The following is an 18105-nucleotide window of genomic DNA, read 5'->3' as shown; positions in this document are numbered from 1 at the left end:
GTTTGCAATATGTGCATGAACATTATGAACACATCATGTATAAAGAAGATTGAAGTTTCTTTTTACTTTTTAAAAATAACGCTTTTCTGATGTATGATTCCACTTTTTCTTTTGCTCTTGTGCCATGTTACAATGAAAAAAGATGAGTTAATCAATTTTGCAGCTCATTTATTAATTATCTATCATACACATTATGCTTTCAACTACATCTGAATCATTATTTAAAAGTAAGTATATTTAACAAATATGGAAACACACGCACATTAGAAGTATGTCAGTCTTTATTTTGGTCATTACAATATATATGGCATATACATCTTGAGGGATATGGTAATGACAAACATACATTTCAAAATGTTAATGGTAAATACTGTAGATTGTCTGATATTCAGAATTTTCCAATTCCTAATTCCTGGTACAGTATATTACAGGTATGCATACAGTTAAACACAACATTGCAATGTAAGACATCAAGCAGGTCTTATAGATTATGTATGTTTTGTTTTTGTCAGTAACACTGTTGTTTAAGACAGACATACAAATAAAAATAAGGATCACTTGCTTACGGTTTCATGAGCTGAGACAAAGCACCTTAGTTCTGCTACTTAACAACTTTTTTATTTCCTGTTTTTTAACTGAATATAAGCACACAGCAAGTTAAAAAGCCACCATCTTGGAAAATATCACTGTAAAAAGTTATTAGTGACAACTAATGATCCACTTAATCCTCTATGCTTTTCTAGAGCCCAGCCCAGAGTGAACACACTGTACGTTTATGCTTCTCTTATATAGAAATTTCCAGTTTGTGTGAGCTTTTATATTCAGTTGTATGAAAGAAAACAAAAAAAACACATTAAGAAAGTAGTTTAGAATATTTTTTTCATTTCATACTGCTTGAAGCAGTATGCATCAAAAAATGGGGACAATTGGAGAAACAGTTCATGGATTTAATAGAAGTATGCCGGTTAGACAGTGTGGTATCACGTCGAGCCAATCAGGAATCCAGAGAATGAGCAGTGGATGTAGTCAGTGGCATAAACACCAGTGGATTCGTCATTGGGTATTTGAACGTAGACCTGATCTTGCTCGTTTAGGTAGAGGACAGCACTCCCAGATGCCTGATCCAGAAAGCCTTTCTTGTATTCGTCATATGTGTACATCACTGGGGAACCGTTTTTATACAGGGCGACCCACACGTTAGACCCTTTAACATGCACGTGGTAGGCGAAGTAGTAGACTCCTGAAGTGTGGCAGGTGAAGATGCCGGTGGAGGGGTCATAGTGCTGCTGCTCATTGTAGAGGGTGTTGTCGAACTGGATGGGCTGTCCCGACTCTGGATACGCCTTCGTTAACAAAGCGGTGAAAGCCGACACAGGGGCCCTTTGGACTATGGCCTGGGCCGCTTTAAAGTTTTTCTGGTAGACGATCTCTCCGGGGGGGCCAGGTGGGCCTGGTGAGCCGGGGTGCCCAGGCAGGCCGTCGGATCCTCTGGGACCAGGGAGCCCAGGGGGGCCTGAGGGGCCAGGCACGCCCTTGGCTGTGATGCCTGCAGGGCCAGGTTGCCCAGGAGGACCGGGATGTCCCTTTATTCCAGGTGTACCCGGAGTTCCTGGAGGCCCGCTGGGCCCTGTCGCGCCTGGCGTGCCATCGTCTCCCCTGGCCCCTGGTTCGCCTGGGCGGCCGGGGGAACCCCTAGGTCCCATATTTCCAGGTTGCCCTGGGAGACCTGCAGGGCCAGCTTGTCCTGCCTCACCTTTCAGCCCCGGAGCCCCTGGACTGCCCCTTGCACCTGCAGGGCCTGGTGACCCTGGGTACCCCGATTTGCCCTCAAAGCCCTGTGGACCCTGATCTCCTTTCAGTCCTTTTGGTCCCATGGGTCCAACTGCACCAGCATCACCTTTAGGGCCTGGCAGTCCGGCTTCACCTGGAAATCCCCTTTGACCTGAAGGACCTGAGGGGCCTGCTGGCCCAGAAGGTCCCGGCTCTCCTGCACGTCCCGCTGGGCCTTGTTCTCCTTTGCCACCTGGTAGACCTGGGACGCCGTTCATTCCTCTTTCCCCTTTCTGTCCAGGAACCCCTGACTTTCCATAACCTGGGATTCCTGGTGCCCCAGTAGCTCCAGGAGGTCCTGGGGGGCCTTTTGGTCCAGCTTGTCCAGGAAGACCTGGTGCACCGTTTTCTCCTGGCTTTCCTATACCTGAAGGACCTGGTGGTCCAGCTGGGCCTTTATGGCCAGGCATGCCCATAGGTCCTGGAAGTCCATCCTGACCTGGCATTCCCTGCTTCCCGGGCTCCCCTGGGTAACCGGGTTTGCCAGGTTTACCTACTCCAGGTTGTCCCGGTAGTCCTGCAGGACCTGCTGGTCCAGGAGCACCTCTCTCTCCTGGATGGCCCTGGATTCCATATCCCTTCTCTCCTTTTTGACCTGGTTGTCCAGGAGCTCCTGGATGCCCCTTCATCCCTGGCTCCCCTCTAGGCCCTGGAGAACCAGCTGGCCCGTGTGGCCCTGGCTTTCCAGGAGCAGAGATACCAGCAGGTCCTGGGATTCCTGGAGATCCTGGCATCCCCCTTGGACCTTGAGGCCCAGAAGACCCTGGATCACCCTTCTCCCCAGGACTTCCCCTCTCACCAGTTTTTCCCGGAGACCCGGGCATGCCTGGCTTGCCAGGGGAGGAATATCCCTGTGGTCCTGGTGGCCCAGGTGGTCCCTGTGGTCCTGGCATCCCATAGCCTCCCTTTCCTGCGGGCCCTGGGGGCCCAGGTGGCCCCGGCTGTCCTGGTTCACCGGGAATTCCTGGTTCTCCTTGTTCTCCCCTCATCGGCAGCACTGCAATTGGACAGGAAAACACAGTTCACCGCACAGGTTTTCACTTGCGTGCCCGACTGCATTCCTTTGCGTTTTGAGATGTTTCAGCCAACAGGAAAGACTTGACTTTGTGCTACTCCATGTAATTGAATTGTGTGATGTAATGTGCTATAACAGTCAATTTCGTAAAGGCTTTTCTTCCTCATCTCCCAAATGTGGGCACTGCGCTACGAGAATATCATAAATGTTCTCATTATTCTTAACATTGACAGCATACCTAGGCATAACATACTGTACCTCAAATGTCTGTCTTAATTTTTTCATGAAAATATTTTGGTTTCTTATCTCCGTCTTGAAATCTGGCTTTGATGCTTCTGCTCTTGAACCCATTTTTCTGGCTGTACAATTCTTAAATATTTTCAGGTTCATTTAAATTATACATGTGCTGTAAACATGAAACCTGTGGAGTCTCCTAGATTTTCAAATAAGTATTTTAATTATGTTTGATTTTAAGGAATAATTAAATTAAATATTGTGAACATATTTTTATGAGAAATAAAACAAATTAATCAAAGAAAAAAATAAAAATATTTTTATATTTCAAATTATTGAAAGATCCCACAAGTTTGAACTTCTTTAGTATTGCAGTTCACCTTTGGGATATGCTCCTTGCTGCATTTTCATTTAATGTTTTGGCACATTAAGTTCTAACTGGTAAAGAGAAGAGACATAACACAATGTTTCGGCTGTGGAGCCTTCTTCAGGTGGTATACCGTGTAATGCTGCATAAATATTCATATTTAATGTACAGTGAAAAATCAAAGTATGTAAAACGTCTAATATGCAGATCATTTGTCCGTAGAGTTTAGACTTGGCTGAAGACTAGAATATCAGAGGTGAAGCGTTGATCTTAAAGTTTATTGGATCATTTTAATTTTTAAAGGTTTATTTAATATTGCTATATCATACAGTAACACTGTCTTTTGTAGTTTAGTTTATTTAGGTGCAATTATTGAGATTTTGATTGAGCATACTCTTGTCATTTTGAGTAAATAGCTTCATATAGTTTTTATGGAGTTCAGGCTTTATATTTTTCTTACAGCATATTTTCAGTACAAGATTGTACAACATAAAGTAATATCTATATTGATTCTGTAGATATTTAAATGTACGTGCCATCGGTCTGTCTGCTGCAGTAAATGCATGTCATAGAAGAGCTGAGTGACAAATGTAAAGCAAATAATGAATAAAGTCATCTGTTGGTATTGCATAAAAATAATTGGATATCCTGAAACAGAATACTCTAGATCACAACAGTAATGGTCTGTTTAGATTTGCTTTCTCCTCGTCAGAAGCGAAACTGAAAGTATCAAATACTGTATGTATCAAATATTATATTGTGTTTGCTTTCTAACACTGCAGATTGACCTTTGTATAGCATCAAGAACCAGATTGTATTGCTTGCTGCAGCATTCATATTTGAATGGAGTGGAGGGGGAACGTGATTAATAGAGATGTTTTGAGGTAAAAACAGTCTCTCAGAGCTGAAGAAGTTCAAGTACGTAGCGCACCTGAAGAAGGCTCCTCAGCCGAAATGTTGTTTCTTTCAGCATGGAATAAACCTTAACTTGTATCTGAGAGCTGTTCAGATTAGGATGTGGCTAAATTCAATTTAAAAGCAGGTTGAAATGAGCATAGTTCTCTTTAGGCCAGTTGATTTTTTCACTGGGATAAGTTAGACTGGGGAAGAAGGAGATGGGATGGTTGATCTGTGTTATCCTGAGAGTGCTGCATTTTTCTGATGCAGTTTAGTTTTTCAGTTCCCTATTACAGAGACAGTTTACATGAAGTTTTGTCAGATCTTGCTGCACTGAGTTTTTCTTTTTGATAACTCTGTTATAGAAAACTGAATGAACTTGCTTCCTGGATATCTTTTCAAAGGAGAGCACTCTAAAATTAACAACCTTGTTTTTAGTAACTGATCTTATTAATCACAAATCTTAACCTTTTGTCTTACATATTGGTTATTACCACTACAATAGAACGCAGGGACCAGAATATGTTAGCACTCCTATATTTCATTTACAGTATTTACTACAGTATATGAATTTACCAGTTACCAAGTTTCCCCAATGAATTTGCATTATGCATGTACAGTAAGCAATCAGTTAAAGTGTGATGTGTTGCTTAAAATGAAAGGAAATTACACTATCTTTATTTAAATGTCCTTTACCATATTATGTTTAATTAAAGCAATTTGTATTCAGTTGCGTGCTGATTAGATAAAATAGTTAATATAAAGAATTGACTCCCTGTGATATTTTTCTACTCAATGTGCCAAGTGATTAGATCTACAGCTAAAAAAATTTGTGAAACATGTTTTGTTTTCTTTATACAAGAAAAGGCTTTTTTTTTTTTGTAAAGGAAATAACGGTAATTAAAAATGAAATATAACTAATTTCATTTTGTTTCGTGTGGTGAGTTTTTTCTTAGGCTTACCTTAATTCGTTTGAAAATTTCTGTAATAGAGTGTATTAAAACTAAACATTATGCTGCAAAAGCATTATATTATGTAATAAAATCAATCATAGCATCTAACATTATACGATAAACACTGGAAAAATGTGGACCACATTTTACATAATCTATATTTTCTTGAAGAATGTTCATTGATATTTCTTATTTTCTGTTGCGATGGAAGAGGAACCGTGAACTGTCATTCTGTGCTTGGCTGATAGGGGTCATAGCATTAGTGAAATCTTGGAAGTGGTATCCCATAGCGCCCTCTAACGTTTGTCAGGGATATTGACGGAACTGCTGTAGTGGCTCTTGCCGCAGTTCATGCGGTACCCATCTCTATTGAATGATCACTTCTTACACGAACGGCATCTTTACTTCAGTATGGGCACTATATTTCTAACATCTCATTATTCCGTTGGCCTTCATCTTGCTTAAAGTAGACCAGTAATGCATTACAGTCCTTAAGCTAAAAAAATTTAAAGGAGAAAAAGGTTATCTTAAGAAAACAGTATACTGTTCCATGTCACACTGTAAATGTTCTTTGCTACTTTGATTAAAGGTCAGTGGAAGGACTTTTCTAGATGAATGAATGTCACATATAACAATGGGCTTATTTATTTAAAAAAGAAATTATTGTATTGCTTGCCAAATACAGTGTTAAAAATAAAACAAATCCTAGTTCAGAATGATGTGAAAGTGTCTATCTTACAGTCCATGATGCATGGAAAGAATTTCAAGTGATAGCGTTATTGTTAATTTTTAGAATTATTATTAAGAAATTATTTAGCATCAGATTTGGCATCTTCAGTAAGTTGTCGTGCACATCTCATTATAGTATTGAGAATCTAGAAAATTCAGATGGATTAGTTTATTAAGAATGAGAGATATTAGAAACTATACAGTATGCTGGCTTTAGGATTTAAAAATAAATCACTTTAAGGTACAGTAGTATTTTGGGGCAGTACAGAGAACACTTGCTCAGTGAGCAGCAATATAGTACACTGTATGACTTCTTATGAAATAAAATGAAATACAAAGTTAATGCCATATAATCCAAAATTGTGAACTCGACCTAGGCTTACATTTTTCAGTTGCTCTCCACAAATTTAGGATTTAATCTTACACTGTAGTAATGTTTTTTTGCATGGTACAAGACCAATGGGCAGTGTTCTTGTATGTACATCTCACATTAATTGCTTGAAACCAGTGAGAGGTAAGGAATTGACTGAATTGATTAGTGATTAGCCCACATGTAACATGATCTACTCAATAACAAATACTAATTACTCACAGCAAGTTTAAAGCACGTGTTCATATGTACTAACAAGCAAGTGATCTCCAAATTAAAAACAAACCACTTTATGAAAAGGGGTGTATATATAACCATTTTGTGACAATTGTGGAAAAAAAGCATTTTTTGAATAAAACCCATTACTCATTGACTGGAAAATTGCACATCCATAAAAAAGACCAATACCTCTGATGTTTCTATAACAATGAATTATTACTGTAAATACACCAATATTATCTCAACTGTGAATACATTCTACCTTACTCTTGTAAACTATTATCAGTACTCTTGAAAAGGTTGTATAATTTGTAAATATAGAAAATATTAATAACAATAATAATAATGAAATGTGTATTTATCGATTGCTCTTGTTTTTCAGTTTTATTTGTAAGTGTACACCTCTCCTACAGATTTGAATGCACTTACAGTCTTAATATTATACTATATGTGTTCAGTAGCTGCTTCATATAATTTATTTGTCACAGTGGTCTGGTTAAGCTGAGTGTGGGCAGAAAATCTATCTCCCATGATAAATTCTTGGTACCTTGTCATTAATAAAGGATTTGATGTACTGTAAGTGACCTGCAATGATCAAGCACTTTTTCTGTTTAATTCATTTTGTAGTGACTTTATTGTTTTATTTTCAAAGTGTTATTTGACTGAATTTTGTTGGAAAATCCTTGTTTCCAAAGTTTTAGTTTCTATATAGCATTCGCTCACTGCAAAAATGCAACTTTTTGAGCTTCCCCATTAGGGGTCTGTACGAACAACGGTATGGTTCATGTTTGGTTCATGTTTGGTTAATGCACTTATTGCACTTAATCTGGTTAATGCACTTTAAGAATTTAAGCTTACCTCAGGAATGGGCAGGATAGAAGAAAGACACAAAGAAACCTCTTTCAATACGTACATAATTCATTAACAAAACAACAACATAAACTGTCTGGTACAGTAATACCCTACAGGCCATACAGATCAAACTCTTCCCATAGCCTTTGTAACACCACATCCTTGACCACAATAATGGGTTTGTGAAGCTCTCATAGAACACGCCAACCTGGTAATAACACTGCGGCCTGTTCAACCACAACACTGCACAAAGAACAGGAGAGGGTGGTCTGCTGACCACATTGTTCTGTTTGACACAGATAATTGGAGGGCTCTGTTTTCAAATATGCATTTGTTGACTTTTAAATTCAATAAAAATAGCGTATGGAATAGGGTAGTCTAGACAGATGTACTGATGAAAATGTTCTCGTACGCTGCAGTTAGTGCTGATGTGTAAGGATCCAGCAACATAAAGGGACAAATCTCCTCCCATCTTCTTCCTCTTCCTTTATCACATCAGGATGTAACGCGTCTTTGAATAGTGTTAATGGTTCAGTCTTGGTTAGTGTGGATACAAAATGATTGATAGTCACTCCTTGCACTCTTGTTATATTTGAACAAACTATGGATGTTCACATTAAATGTCAGTTTGCTGTACCTTTGTTTCAGTTATTTGTCCATGAAAGAACTTTGTAACAGTAGGCATTATTTCTGGTATTAACAGAGTTCTCTAATCAGAAAGACGCGGACAGTTTTCAGTCGAGAACTGTATGTTTAAAGAGCAGTGGGAAGAAGTGCTTAGTCAGAGAGCTATGAAAAGTGCACAGTGTCACAGAAGGCCTGGTCATGTGCCATTAGGCAGGGCTGTTGAGGACATTGAGTTTCCTTCCTGATAACAGTGATTATTCCATTCTTGGAAGTCTGTGGTATTTGGTTTTCCCAAACTATATCCTCTTTGGGATCTTCAAATTACTGCATTTGTGTGGGAAAATAGAAATATGCCTTACACAGTGATTTTAATCTTTGTATTTTTTTTATTTTAGTTGTGCGTTTTGGGTTTTTAGGGGTTTCAGGACAATGTTGTCTTCTAGATTGGGAGATTTTGTTGTTGCTACAATTCCATATTTAGCTAGAGCTCCAAATCAAACAACAACAATTTTCTTTTACATAATATTTCTTTCACATTATTTGTTTTTAATCTTATTTGTTGTTTGTTTTGAAGATGTATTTGAAGGATAAAGTACAATTTGAATCTTAATTGAGTGTGTTTTGCTGTTCCTCTCTTATAAGTTAAGATAGATATTATCTTATAGTATTTTATATAAACAAACATGTTTATGTGTATCATATGCATTTACATCTTTCCCTACCTACTCACTTCGCCCACTACAGAATAGATGTAAAACTAAAATCAAAATGGAAACATTTGAATAACGCATAAATACTGATTTATTTAAAATGTCAAGATCACATAACTGGGACACTCTATACTGAAATTTAAGAGACGAATGAATGTGTTTTATTTGAGTATGTTACTATACCTGCATTCATTGAGGGTCAGTTTGGGATCATTAGTTAAGAAACAGTTTAACCACTTAAATTTGGAACTACTACTGGGGTCTGAATTATTTAAGTGTAGTATAAACAAAGAGGCATAACATTTTTAGCTGCTACCCTCACCTGGAAAAATGACTGAAAATGGATTAATAGATGGGTAGGTAAAATGTAGATAATGTTTAGGCTGTGCCTTACTTGTTAACATCTCTCTTGGAGAATACAAAAACTACCCAGTTGGGCACAGAGAGAGATAGACACTCCTTACAGACTGATGTCAGTATCCAATTAAAACCACATTGAACAAAAATAAAAGTGATGTATATTTTTGTTCTGTCAATATAATATTTTTGGGGAGGGAGGAGACAGCAGTAAAATAAACTGTTGTAGTTTTGTTGTCTGTTTAGAATGGTATTATTTAGACACAAACATAGATTATGTCTACTGAGTTAGCCTTAAACATCGGCTTGTTCAAAAATTGTTTATCTAGGTAGATGAGGTAAATTCTCTGCTCAGGTTTGCTTTTCAGTCCTGGCTCGTCATTTTTAAAATCACTTGCTGAAAATATTTGAACTGTTGAAATTCATCTGTTGGCCTTCATTGAGCCTTGAAATCCGTTTTAGTAACACTTGAAACTGTTACAAGTGAGCCCATACTCTTATCAGTCCAGCCATGTGTCTGTCCTAGACTGATAGATTAGAAACATGCATGTCAACTGAAAAATATTAGGAACAGCAAAGTGCTGTGCAATACTTGTTTGATAGGCAGCTTGAAAATGGCTTTCTGTTAATTAATGTATCTCTCTACACAGTGCTAGGTCCAGCTGAATTGTAAAAAATGTCTGTATAAAGTAAATAATATATAGGCATTGCTTGAAATGTAATACAATATTGTGTGTGTCTAAAAGAAGTACCTAAGAGATATAATCATTCTAAGCTTGTTGTGTTATACAGGCCTTGGCTTTTATCTTTTTGTGTTTGAGCCATCTTGTCTCAATGCTCTTGCTCAATATTTTAAATACAGTTCATTCAGGAAAATATAGCAGCAGTCATTGCTTTGCACCTAAAATTCTTTTAATTTCCTTTTTGGAAACGTGAAATCGCCAACTATGAAACCCCTCTTTTTTGTATTTGCCAGTTGTTAATCTTCCCTGCTTTGCTCTTTTCATGCCTGTGCCGTCTTTGCAAGGATTTGGAGGATTGCGTGCGCTGAGTCTACTCAGCGTTTGCACTTGTTGAAGCATTTTAGTGCAGCCAGTGCATTTGTTGTCATATTGGTCCTGCCAATTGTACATTGAAGAACGGGGTCCCTGGGTGCTGCAGAATTCTCCGGAGGAGTGGGCCGTGAAGCTGTCTGACAGTATCTGTACTGTGGCCCCTAGGGGAGCTAGCAGGAATTGAAGGATTGATTTCCAGATGCTTTCACTTTCTAATGGCACTGCAACCTCCCAGGCGCTTGGGGAATAGCCAATAACAACACTGCACCCTAGACAGCTCAAGTACCCCAACCACAGCAGCGTCTGAACAGCTATATTCCTGCAGGCTGAGGAGTACCAGCCACAGCAGGCTGAGGACATCCCAGTCTGGAACTGCTGATGTCTGGACTATAGGACTCTAGTGAATAAGTCTCCTGAGTAAATTGTTGCTTAAGCACTCACTGAGAATGCTGATAATTTCTGTAACTTTATTTTTATATAGTTAAATTATTCTAAATTATAATCCACAGCTACTAGTTGAATCACCATGCATCTTTTTTGGGGGTAAAAAAGGCTGAAGTTACGTGCAAAATGAATCGTTTCAAGACTGATGCTGAATTCTGCTCCAAACAAGACTGCGTAATGCATAATTAAACTTAACAAAGGCACAACCGGAAAGAGTTCAAATATAGAGAATGTGCAATGCTCAGAGACACTGGAGCTGATATTATACAGTGTTTAATAGGTCATCTACTTAAAAAATAAATGTTTGAACTGTTTAAAATAGATGTTCAGTTTCTAGCCCGTACATGTTTTTGCTTTGCTTGCACCCAGCATCTCAGCTACTGGGAAGGATAGAGAAGGGTTCGAAAGTTCATGTGATACAAACCCAGCAAATACTGTTGTATAGTTTGAAGGAGGAAGTTCGGTTGAATGAATCGTAATCAGATGCTCGGCTAATATCATAAAGCTTGCAATTCTACCATAGTTCTATTTTCGTTAAAATACTTTACATTGACCCTGACTTCTGACTCCCCAAAGTGTAAAACTAGCTAAGAAAGATCAGGCTGTTGTATCGAAGACCAAAGATGGAGTCTTACCTTGGCTCTTGACATTATATGGTTGATATTGAGGCCCCTTGGTCTCTGACTTTTTGCCGTAATATGCCCCTGCATGAACCTCACTCAAGCAGAGGAGTACCAGAAGAAGGCTTGTTATTTGCAGCTCCATCTTCTGTAGCTAAATCTGTGGAGGAAATAAGAATTTGCGTCATTCAAAAGCTGTGAATTGCGCCTGCCCATCTGCTCCTAAAGTTATTTTTCATCAAACTCAGTATCTGGCCATACGGAAATAATGGGGAAACTGTCCTCAGAAGTAAGACATGTTACAAGCATGGTAAAAAACCAACAGCTGTAATTCAAATCAGTGCAATGCCGTATAATAATCAGCAGAGATTTTTTAAAGAAATGTGTGCTCCACATTCTCGTATACTGTACACCTCTCCCCCACCATCAGCATAAAAACGTTGAGCAAGGCTCAATTGGAAAATTATTATGCTGGTGGCTTGCAAAGACTGGGTGCCACATTGTCTAGCTCTGGTGGAATAAAGAAAAACTGCATCTTTTAAATCCTTGACCTAATAGGCTCTAAAAATGGAAATGCATATTACATACCAGCATAATTGGACTCCACAGATATGAGTGCTGTTGCCACTGCTCGTATATCCTTTGGGTTGGAGAATGTCAGCTGGAGAGACGCTACTGGTGAGATACTCATGAGGGTATTTATACCATATCTCTAGTATGCATCACAAAGGTACCTATACAAGCACCTCCCTTAGCTGTTGTAAGCTTTAATTAAAGGCATATTCTGCCTTACGTAGGCATGTTAGATCAGATTCCTAGTTTTCTCTCTATATTTCAAGCCTTGAATTTTTTTAGTTAGTTTGGAAAAAACTTCAAAAAAATATATATTTGTTTACTCTGAAGTTGCCACCACATTTTTTATCCCTTTTGAGGAAATACACACTTATACAGTATTTGATAATATATCTGTTGTCCCATTAAGATCGCCTTAATCCTAAATTTGGACGTGGCCACAGTGCGTTATTTGCAATTTATGTGTGTGAGTATCTTACAGTAAGTCTAAAATTAAGTCTCCAAAGTTATTGAAATAAATGCCTTGTTTTATTTAAAATGTATTTTAAAGAAGTTGGGAAGACTGTAAATAATTCCCTTTATTTATGTCTAAGTATCCTAAACTGATAACCTTAGTTTTAAATGTTTACAAAGAGTGAGTAAATATTGGTGTAAGTATTAATATATTAATTAAGGGCACATTGAAATAAGTATAAACATCTCTGTCATTATTGTGCTGCGCAATATCTTGAAAAAAATTTTTTTTTCTGTATATGTAAGAGAATGCCTTGCATTACTGTAATATTTTGGGTATATTTTGAAGGCTGTAAAAACATTTTAGGCAATAAAACTATAATAAACTGTAGAAGTATCATCCATTTTCCAAGTGAAAATTAACCTGTTCATCGACTCGGGCTTTCTAAAAGAATTTATTCTGAATAAGTTGATGCACACGGTATGCGGTTACTACTGACCACCTTACATGGTATGGAAAAACAACAAATTCAAACATCAACACATTTTCAAAAACAGTTAGAGTAAGGTTGAGATGAACCGAATGTGCTATTTAGGAATGAGCAAGCTCGGTTTCACGTAATTGCGTTTCCCTCTTTACAAATGAGAAAACAGTCTTATATTATTATTTAAGGTAGTGGTACTTTCTAATTCCTTGAAAACATAATACATGTGCCTTGATCATGAACCTTTGTGGCCTGGCTCATTTTCAAAATCTCAGGCACATGTCCTGCTGAGATTCTTTAGATGAAAACATACAGTCGATTTAATTTTACATTCATCAAAACCAAAATTTGGAAAACATTGGTGAAGCTGTGTGAGCATTGAGCAGATTGGATGATCATGATCATCATCATCACCATTGTAGTAACAGTAACTGAGTCACTTCCGCGCACTCACCTTTTAAAATCACACTTTTATGTTTGTCTGCCTATTTTTGTTTATAGTCTAGCAGTCTTCCATTTTTTTCACATACAAATATCTGAAATAAAATTTATTGCTCTTACTTTCTGGTTTGACATTACAGGCAACAATTTTGAGGGCTAATAAAACAGACCATATTCAGTCATGATTAGACACGTTACCCACAGCTGGACAGAAATATTGAACGTAGGTTAACCTGTATGTTTTGCTCTAAATAGTAACCCTTTTATTCTTTGGAATATTTAGGGTCAACCAGTTTACAATCAAATTCTGAAAGCCATTTTTTATAGCTTCATTTTTATTGACAATTTGTTTGGTACAAACAAACAAAAAAAACATTGTTTATGCCTGTGTCATGTACGCTCAGTAGCTTTTGTATGTTGTACTTTAGTTCATTACTTATTTAGAAAAAACACCTCTCTGTGCCACTGCTCTGCGACCAGTGACCAGGAGTTCTTTGGTGTAATGTGCCTATCTGAAAAAAAGAGCAATGTTGTTAATCATCATTCTCTGGGGTGCTTAATACCTGTTTGTTATTGTTAATATTATTCATAGTGAAAGTTGTCCAGTTTGTCATTCATGAACATTTACTGTAGTTCTGCATTTAAAACAATTTTCAATCGGATATCATTTTATCTTAATGCAATAAAACAAAGTTAAATTCCTAAGAAAAATTGCTTGCATGTGGATTTTTTCATGACAGTGCTATTAATGTGTAGGGTTGTCACTCTTGCTTTACTGTATGTGAAATAGATGAAAGATGATGTGATACTATTGCAGTGTGAAATGTACATACTGTACCATACAGGAAATGCAAAGGTCGCTTAAAATTGCAGTTTGTTTCAGTAAATCCTCTGATCCTCACTTTTCAGTGGATGAACTTTTCATGAGCAGTACTATATAACACAAATATTATCGTGCAATCTGGTTTAGGTAAGTAAGCGTTCTGCTGTTCAGATCAGAAATATTCATTTTTTTTCCTCATACACCATTTAGAATACCTTGATAACTTGGATGTTTAATAAATTAGATTAGATAAACAGATTAAGACAAAATAATAGTTTATATTTCTTTTTCAAGTTAAATAATGGTACAGTAATTATTTGTGTGGGATTTGTGTTATCTGTGGTTGCCATTTTTTACAAAAGTGCAGTATATGCTTAGTCCAGCAGAGGGCAGTATCGAGTGGCTTTTGTGAGTTCATCGAGATATGGCAGCCCAGGTTGTTCCACACCACGGCTGCAGATGCTGTTATTTTTGGAACCAGCTGAATAAGCATACACAAATGGAGAGGTTTCCAAACTCATTTTCAGAAGGTTTTTTTAATGAACCTTAAAGAACTTTTGTAATGTTAAATTTCCTCTATCAGTTCTTAGCGTAACCGAAAAGGTCAATCTTTTAGTCTTATCATATACTCACATTTCACTGCGTGTTTGGTACAATTCTCTCAGATCGGCTCTTACTTTAGTGATTATGAAGGAAACATGCGAACAATACAATTAGAAGAAACAGAAACACAGAACAGTCAAATGTAGAATGAAAGTAAATGCAGTCTCTTTTATCTGTGCTTCAATCTGTGTGCTGTTATCTTGCTGTTATCTTTCTGTTATTCAGCCTGACACCTGTTGTTATGCTGTTATTACATATACTCTTTTCTAATGGTCAATAATAGGGATGGTGTAAAGAAATAACCTGACACATATTTTACAAACCATAAAATGTGCATTTGCATTTTTAAACATTTATTGAAATCTTAATAGCATGAATTGTGGGTTATTAAAATTCTTGTCTTCGTGGCCCTTATTATAATTTATGTTTTAAGAAGAATATGGTATATGGCACATAAGGCTTTTTGGAATACACAAGAGCATATCAGACGTTTGCTTGCTGTATGCCAAACATGTTTGGAAACAAGTATGTTTATAATGTACTGTACTGTATGTAAAACGTAGCTATCCATTTTTTCAAAGCTAAAGAACACACCAAAAGAAAATAAGTGAATATTTTTGAACACTTTATTTTTAATACCTATAACACACTAAAGCAGTTTTGCATGAAATATTATTGCAAACAGTATGTTTAAAAGCTAGATATAAAAATAGACAAGGACTAATGATTCACAGTTGCTTCTCACTTACTACTCCCCTGTTTGGAATGGCACATTTACTAACAAACTAGGCTCACTCCTCTTGCCCTTTTACCAGCATGAGAGGATGAGTGCAGTGCACATTTCCCTCAGTAGACAAACAGATAGCATAGATTGGACCGACAACTGCAGACTCCCATATCCCTGAGTAATCGGAGGGGTTACTTGTCACAGTACAGGGCATGTTTTACTGGGTGCTGGGGTTCTTTTCACCATTCAGAGCTTCAGACGGGGAGGGTGCTCAAGTCCAGGATTAGTGAGTCACAGTACAGCAGATCTTGTACTGTAGGTTTATGTACATCCGCAGCACTTTGGATTGATGAGAAGAACTTCTTTCCTGCTCCAGTTAAGCCAGCACTTAGTTCCCTTTGGGCATTAAGAGCTGAGCTACAATTTAAAACCAGTAGATAAGGGGCTCCCAAGCACGGGACATCTCCTGTGTTAGACCTTCCTGCTCAAGGGCTTCCTTTCCCTTAGAACACGATGATTCCCCATTGACCCAGGCTCACCCCTTCCCTGTAGAGAACAGCCAGTTGTGTTTGGCGGTCTGCTCATTACCCAGTCCCTTCCAGCTAATGAGCCAAACTGGGCTCAGCCTGCTGACGGCAGGAAGCACCCTGTGCTCCAAACCAGGGTCTGTACTGAGCAAGCCGCTTGGGAGCCCACCAAGTGATGTGTTTAAAACGCTTCTTTGTGGTCATAAAACTTGAGGGGAAAAGTAAGTTTAATCTTAAGGCCGTTGTTTATTGTTGTAGAGTTGTTTTATGTTTTGTGCGGCGTTTATAAGTGTTTTACATTGCATAAGGTTTCTTTGTAAATGTCTATTACTTCATGTGTTGGACCTGTTGGCTGTAGTTTTCATGCTTGCCTTGCTGGCTTATTTGTTTCTATCTTTCTAAATGGGCTAAATTTACCTAGACGTTCAGGAACTTCAGAAACCCTTTTCTGTTCGTTGGCATTCGGAACTCAAGCACATGTGTTTTGATGGTTCAGGAAAACCTTAATCTTTATTTTTTAACATATTATTTCCAGCCCTGTTTGTATTTTATTGCCCACAAAAAAAAGTTTCTTGTGCCAAGACCATCCAGGCTGAACCCCATTTAACTAAATGACAGAGTGTGAATGAATGAAGTGAACATTTTACAGGTTTGTAGGTTCCAGTAATTTTGTCTTATTTTCATTCCCAAAGACTTTCAAACCACAAAGTGGCAGAAGTGCTTTTTTTTGTTTGTTTTGTGTTTAAGAAATGAATACTTTTCAAAAAAAGTAATTTGAAATACTGATATCCACCAATATGAGCAATCAGTTTACCTTTCTGTACAAACTACATCCTAAGAAAGCTCATTCCATTTTAGTGCCCATAGACCAGGATGTGAGGGTCTTGTAGATACAATATAATTATTTATGTATCAGTTTCCTTTTAAAAATAATTAAAATGGATATTTACAATAATGGGGAGAAAACCTGGCCATTTTTCTCTCTTTGTTTATGGCAGTCAGGCCTTCACTCTTACCACACCTGAGTGGGGCATAAATGTATTTACTCGACATGATGTGTGTCTTTGATTCCACGTGCTCCGAGCTCCACATAACTGCTATGCAGGTACCAAAAGATTTGGTAGCAGGATTTTAATAATAGAAAACCCCAAGAAAGGGTACATGTGGAGACCATTCAGCCCATCTAGCCTGTTTGTAGCTTGCTCCATTCTCCCACAACCCTTTGCGTAAAGACCCCCCCACCTGTTGTCTGTAAATGCACTTCCATGTGGTTTCCACTTGTGTCTACTTGCTTTCTTCACCTAAGGTAAATAAGTGTCTTTCCTTTATGACAAGTCTGATTTATCTGATTTATCTCAAACACATACAGATCTCCAATGTAGGATATACACACATACCAGTAAATGTGAAACCATGCTCATACTGCTATATGTACTTCAGTGAACATTTTTCGTGAGTCTACTTTGGAGCTTGACTTGGTTAAAGCAAAAAACTTATATTATTGTTTAACCTTCTGTTACTAATGGAGATGATACTATCAATAAACTTAAAAGAAGTCCTTTAAATGTTGCTATAGTATTTTGCAAATCCCAAGGTTATGCTTATAATTATTTGTATTAGAATTAATACAAGCGAAAGCCAGATCCTCCTGGACTTATTCCACAGCAATCAGCAGAGGCTGACTAAGCCTGATTCACAAACATTTCAAAGCAGAATATTTTCATTCGTGTTACTTTTGTGTTGGAAACTCTTGGTAGTTATATTGGTGTTGGAAACTCTTGGTAGTTATATTGGCAGTCATCCTCCATTAAATTGCTAAAGGTTAAAATATGCAACATCAGTTTCAAACTGCGGCGTTCTAGAAAATGAGGAATTCTGTCTTGAAAGAATACCTCTTTATTTTTTTCTGCTATGGAAAGGTACTGTACTGTTTCACAGCCCTGTTGTTAGTGCGTAGTGGGCTGTTAAGGTGTGATGTTAAAGCATGTTTCAATATGGAAACCACAAAGGCTGCAGTTCTAGTAATTATTATTTATATAGCACCTTCCATGACAAAATACCTCAAAGTGCTTTATAAAGAAAATACTTTTAAAAATCACAGTTTAAAACAGTTCTCAGCAGACCTTTAAAAATAGCAAGACAAAAGCATAAAATAATTTTAGCATTAAATGTAAATTCAGCATAACAAAGCTAT

The 18105-nt window shown here is 37.6% G+C and overlaps 2 protein-coding genes and 1 long non-coding RNA gene across 3 annotated transcripts in view; 2 read left to right on the top strand and 1 right to left on the bottom strand.

Moving 5' to 3' along the window:
- LOC148675449 (uncharacterized) overlaps positions 1–18105 on the top strand; it is a 304725-nt gene that overhangs the window by 173708 nt on the left and 112912 nt on the right. The gene's annotated exons all lie outside the window — the stretch shown is intronic.
- The window catches only part of nt5dc1 (5'-nucleotidase domain containing 1), a 103922-nt gene that overhangs the window by 9247 nt on the left and 76570 nt on the right, over positions 1–18105 (top strand). The gene's annotated exons all lie outside the window — the stretch shown is intronic.
- Positions 264–12015, bottom strand: col10a1b (collagen, type X, alpha 1b). Its single transcript, XM_088626796.1, has 3 exons — positions 11868–12015; positions 11295–11439; positions 264–2827 (listed from the first exon to the last, which is right to left on the bottom strand). Exons 2-3 carry the CDS (start codon positions 11422–11424, stop codon positions 981–983), a joined length of 1977 nt encoding a protein of 658 aa, XP_088482922.1. The 5' UTR covers positions 11425–11439; positions 11868–12015; the 3' UTR covers positions 264–980.

This window comes from Lepisosteus platostomus, chromosome 3 (assembly GCF_059453375.1).
Source record: "Lepisosteus platostomus isolate fLepPlt1 chromosome 3, fLepPlt1.hap1, whole genome shotgun sequence".
Taxonomy (NCBI): domain Eukaryota; kingdom Metazoa; phylum Chordata; class Actinopteri; order Semionotiformes; family Lepisosteidae; genus Lepisosteus; species Lepisosteus platostomus.
This window is presented reverse-complemented; position numbering and strand designations above follow the sequence as displayed.

What these genes read in the sequence shown, in the direction of transcription:
- col10a1b (XM_088626796.1), bottom strand. Translation starts at nt 11,424, where the DNA reads ATGGAGCTGCAAATAACAAGCCTTCTTCTGGTACTCCTCTGCTTGAGT. An exon ending in ATATAATGTCAAGAGCCAAG is followed by an intron (nt 2,828 to 11,294) that starts GTAAGACTCCAT and finishes GTCCAATTGCAG; the next exon opens with TGCTGCCGATGAGGGGAGAA.